Genomic DNA, 5,488 nt, shown 5'->3' with positions numbered 1-5,488 from the left:
GTTTTAATTTATGTGAACATATTTGATAAGGTATGAAGTTTAAAAAAAAAGATTTTTTAATTTTTGGTATAAAATGAAACACATATATTTTGTGTAAGTATAAATTATTGCATAAAGACAAATTATTTCTATATATGAAAAAGGATCATTCTTTGTGATACAGACTAAATTTTTTTTTACATAAATTGAAACGATGAGAGTATTTAATGAGTTAGCGTTAGCACTAAGTTTCCTTGTCTATATTTTTATTATTGCGGTGCTTATGCTTTTCTGAGCCGAAGGTCTATTGGACACAAACTCTCTATCCTCACGAGATAAAGGTAAGGTATATGTACACACTACCCTCCCAAACCCTACGATATTAAATAATACTGACTATGATGTTGTTGTCGTCGTCACAAGCACTAAGTGCATAAGATTGCAACCTAATGCTACAATTTATTTCCTATTCAATTTTCTTAATACCACTACTTTGATAATACCCGACACATGAGGTGTAACTTTATGGTTGCAATTGTGTTTTCATTTCTACATAGGTTCTCTATTATTTTTCCAGGTTTGACTGTTATTTTTTTAATACGGTGTCTGATATTTACTTATGACCCGATTAATTCGAATTTGTGTCTCCAAATCCTACTTTGACGGTAGAACACACATTATCAAGGACGATTCCATTTCACAGCTCGAAATCGAGATTGGGATAAAAGGATACTTACTACCCACATGAGAACCTCGTGATATCTATGACTGCTAAACATTTTCTAATAACCAAGTTCATGCGGTTAACAATCAGAGGATGGAGAATTTAATTAAATTTTATGGTTTCAACTCTAAAGGTTTTTTTTTTGCTACGAACCTATTGTATTTTTAAATTATGGGTTCAAACCTATTATTTATTATAATTATAGTAAATTTTTATACATAAATTTATAATACGCGTCGAAAGTATTAGGTTCAGTTGAACTCGGCGTTGCAACTCCACATCCACCTCTGTTAACAATGACTATCTATTCGGAGGAAGTTGCAAGTTTAACATTAACCATAAGTCCATAACGATAATCATACAAATACTATATTTTTTGCTTGTACCACTATTAAAAATTCGGCAAAATCGACCAAAGTTAGTCGATTTTTCAAAATATTTTATTTTTTAATTTTTTTTACAAAATCGACCAACTTTGATCGGTTTTCTTTGGCGCAAAAATGCGGGAAACTATCTTTGAGTCCCGCAAATTTATTTTTCGAGAAAGCGACCAACTTTGATCGTTTTTTTATTTAAAATAAATTAAAATTAATACTAAAAAAATCGACCAAAATTGGTCGGTTATTTCGGCCAGTCATCATAAAAAACCGACCAACTTTGGCCGGTAATTTTATTTTTAATAAAACTGACCAACTTTGGTCGATTATTTTCGTGAGAAAATACAAATAAAGAGTATAAATAAAATAAAAGACAGTTTTAAAACAAAATGCATCAATGGTCTAGTGGTAGAACAGTATTCTGCTACAGTACAGAACCCGGTTCGATTCCTAGATGGTGTATTTTTTAATTACATAATTAAAATATCGACCAACTTTGGTTGGTTTTTTTGGTAATTTTTTTTTTTGAATTTAATTGACCGACCAAAGTTGGTCGATATTCCCTTCCGACCTTCAAAATACCATCTAGACGTAAATGGTCGTGTTTTGGACGGTTATTCACCATTACCGTTCAACTTTGATCGATTTTTTTGGACGATTTTGTCCAGATTTCTAGTAGTGTACTTTTACATACTTAAGTAATACTCTCTCCGTTTCAATTTATGTGAACTTATTTCCTTTTTAGTTCGTACAAAAAAGAATAACCCATTTCCTTATTTGGAAACAATTTACCTTTACACAATGATTTATAGCCACACAAAATATATGTGTCTCATTTTACACCACAAGATCAAAAATCTTCTCTCTTTTCTTAAACTTCGTGCCCAGTCAAATAAGTTCACATTGAAACGGAGGGAGTATTATTTATGCGAAATAATTTGACAGAGTTTGTCTAATGCACCAGTACCGTAGATCTCATTAAGGTCATTTTGATAAGCCTTTCTTGATTTTTCATTCTTGTAGTACAAATTTTAGGAGTGAGTGGCATTTTTTTCACTAACCGCGAAGAGAATACTTTGCTTTTTGAAAGGAAAAGAGATATCTCACTCTTTTTAACTGCTACTGCCAAATGACAACTGTACAGTGGCAGTGACCAGCTGTAATATTCCATGTGTTCAATTTTCATTGGTCAGCCAATGTACCCATCCTTCTCTCAACAGCGACTGGACCTACTGCGCTGCTCCCTACTATGGGACCAACTTTAATCCAGCTAAGCCAATAAGTGCTAACGGCTATAATATTTTGAGTTTTAACCTCTAACACATTTAGGACCGATTCCAACGTGGACAGTGATGTGTACGTAAATGCATGTTGACGTGGCACTCTGGCTTCTTGGTTAAGCCTGATCCGTTTGGCTATAAAAGCCACTCCACTCCCTTTGGCCCTCTTCAGATTACGTCTGAGCACTCTTAATCTAAGCTTCTTTATCTTTTCTTTGAAATTCTTCTGAAAAATGGTGTCTTTTCCTATGGAATTTAAGTGGGTTTTCTTGGGTATTTCTCTAATGTTGGTTGGTTTGGTTAGCTCCTCAAGATTTGAGGAACTATATCAGCCCAGCTGGGCAACAGACCATTTGACAAATGAAGGAGAAATTCTCAGGATGAAATTGGACAACCTTTCTGGTACTTGACATATTTAATATTGTTCATCAAGTTCAGTATTATAAGCTGATAATGTGACATTAACATTCTTATGTGCAATTTCAGGTGCTGGATTTTCATCAAAGAACAAGTATATGTTTGGGAAAGTTACTGTTCAGATTAAGCTTGTAGAGGGTGACTCTGCTGGAACTGTCACTGCTTTCTACGTAAGTTTCTTGCTTTGCTCCGCGGTAGTTGTTATTTTGTTCTTGTTTCTAGCCCCAATCACAATACTAAAACATAAACAAACTGTAACAATCTTTCATTGTGCTGAGGAAGTAGAAAAGTTAAAAGATTAACATATGTTGAAATGACTGGTCCATTTCATTGAATCCATTAATAATGAAATTTCCGGTGGCCGACAATATTAGTAGTGTGACATTATATCAAATTCAGTACATGTATTCGGCCATTGTTTCCTTGTGAACATCTTGAAATGCAATAACTCAAGCATTTACTTCCTTTTCACCTCTCGTCATATCCAGGAAATAGTTGCTCCCCTCTTGTCCAATTATTTTCTATTGGGTAAATGTCAGTTTGAGTGATCACATTTAGGAACTATATATTCTATTTATTAAGTAAATCTAGCTTGACTTTACTGACTATTTAACCTTTTTAATAATGAAATTATCTGCTTGCTGATAAGTATCTTCACTTGTGATATATATGCAGATGTCATCAGAGGGACCAACCCACAATGAGTTTGATTTTGAGTTTCTAGGCAACACTACTGGTGAACCATACTCTGTACAAACCAATGTGTACGTAAATGGCGTGGGTAACAGAGAACAAAGATTAAACCTTTGGTTCGACCCATCCAATGAATTCCACTCCTATTCCATCTTGTGGAACCAACACCGAGTTGTGTAAGTCTCCTTATTATTCCTATTGTTTTATCACATTAAATTAGAAAGATTGTTAAAATATATGAGACAGGGCAAGTTCCAACCATGGTATAAGGATAACGTGCTGATTTTCAAGAATTGAAAAGCTAAAAGAAATGACTAATAGAGATTGGTTCCTTTTTCTTGACATGCTAAATGGGTCGTGCTTTTTTCAGAATGTCTTTCTTGATAACTCCAAATAATATAAACTACTAACACAAAGTTATCATATAAAATTTCTATTGCTTATACTAAGCTGTTAATTTTAAGTATTTGTGCAGATTTTTAGTAGATGAAACACCAGTTCGTGTGCATTCGAATTTGGAGCACAAGGGAATCCCATTTCCAAAGGACCAAGCCATGGGTGTGTACAGTTCAATATGGAATGCAGATGATTGGGCTACACAAGGCGGAAGGGTCAAGACTGATTGGTCACATGCACCCTTTATTGCATCCTACAGAGGATTTGAGATTGATGGCTGTGAATGTCCAGCAACTGTTGCAGCTGCTGAGAATTCTAAGCGGTGCAGCAGCAGTGCTGAGAAAAGGTATTGGTGGGACGAACCAACAATGTCTGAGCTGAGTCTGCACCAGAGCCATCAGTTGATTTGGGTCAGGGCTAACCATATGGTCTATGATTATTGCACAGACACTGCTAGGTTCCCTGTTGCTCCGGTTGAGTGCCAGCACCACCAGCACAAGACTCGCAACTAGGCCACATCTGTTGCTCTGCTTGGGAATTGTGGTTCAGTCTTGCACTGTATAAAAGATTAAAAAAAAAGAAAGACATGAACTCCATGTTGTTACATAATTTTGGTTACCTACTTTTAGTTTGTAAAAATTTAATCTCTCTGTTTAATGTTCATGCCTTTTAATGGAGTATTTTTCATATGCATTCTATACTTGGCCAAAGTATCATTTATTACTCCACTTTTATTGATTAAGGATGGAACCAAATCACCAACTGTTGCTCCTCTATTATTGATATGGTCCAGGTGTACGGAAACCTAATCAAAATCAAATATATATGGTCAAAAAGAATAATCCTTTTTATATTCTTCTCTCTCATATATATTTTATTATTATCTTTTATTTTAGTTTTATTTTTTTATTTCCATTAAATAAATCTTATCTGTTTTTTTTACATATTCATTCCATGTATTTTAACATATAATTTGTATGCTAATATTATATAGATTTCGCATATGAAAATGTAAAATTAATATTATATAAAGATAATAGGTATCTATAATATGATAAATTAAAAGGGTTAAATAATAATAAATAATAGAAATAGTTATGATGTAAATGAATAGTGTCACTTCAAATTTGTGATTACCCTCCAAAATGGAGGCAAATTTGGAGGTTGAGTTGGAGAAAAATCATATGAAAATGTAAAATTAATATTATATAAAGATAATAGGTATCTATAATATGATAAATTAAAAGGGTTAAATAATAATAAATAATAGAAATAGTTATGATGTAGATGAATAGTGTCACTTCAAATTTGTGATTACCCTCCAAAATGGAGGCAAATTTGGAGGTTGAGTTGGAGAAAAATTACTCTACTTTTTACTCGAAGATGGAGTTTGGAGGCAAAAATGGAGTAGGGTTGGGAGATGGCCTAAGCAGAAATCGGAATAAAGCCATGCTGTCACTTCCATGTGAACATTGTGCTATAGTTTGGTAATTTTATAATTTTGTAACTCCTAGTGGGTCCTGCTCAAAATTCACGGGCTGCATCTTGGCCCACGAGGTACAAGAAAAAAGAAGTCTGGGTCCATTGTTATTATTATTATTTGAGTGGGCCTATGATTCTTT

General features: G+C 33.7%; 1 protein-coding gene across 1 annotated transcript; it reads left to right on the top strand.

Annotated features, from left to right (window-relative positions):
* The first annotated feature begins 2,520 nt into the window (after positions 1-2,520).
* LOC107800334 (xyloglucan endotransglucosylase protein 6-like) lies at positions 2,521-4,564 on the top strand. The gene is made up of 4 exons (XM_016623489.2): positions 2,521-2,762; positions 2,847-2,947; positions 3,453-3,646; positions 3,946-4,564. The coding sequence occupies exons 1-4, from the start codon at positions 2,594-2,596 to the stop codon at positions 4,376-4,378; spliced, it is 897 nt and encodes a 298-aa protein (XP_016478975.1). The 5' UTR covers positions 2,521-2,593; the 3' UTR covers positions 4,379-4,564.
* The last annotated feature ends 924 nt before the right edge of the window (positions 4,565-5,488 follow it).

Source organism: Nicotiana tabacum, chromosome 10 (assembly GCF_000715075.1).
Source record: "Nicotiana tabacum cultivar K326 chromosome 10, ASM71507v2, whole genome shotgun sequence".
Classification (NCBI taxonomy): Eukaryota; Viridiplantae; Streptophyta; class Magnoliopsida; order Solanales; family Solanaceae; genus Nicotiana; species Nicotiana tabacum.
This window is presented reverse-complemented; position numbering and strand designations above follow the sequence as displayed.

Coding starts and splice junctions, on each gene's coding strand:
- LOC107800334 (XM_016623489.2), top strand. CDS start 2,594: ATGGTGTCTTTTCCTATGGAATTTAAGTGGGTTTTCTTGGGTATTTCT. Junction 2,948..3,452: donor GAACTGTCACTGCTTTCTAC/GTAAGTTTCTTG, acceptor ATATATATGCAG/ATGTCATCAGAGGGACCAAC. Junction 3,647..3,945: donor TGGAACCAACACCGAGTTGT/GTAAGTCTCCTT, acceptor GTATTTGTGCAG/ATTTTTAGTAGATGAAACAC.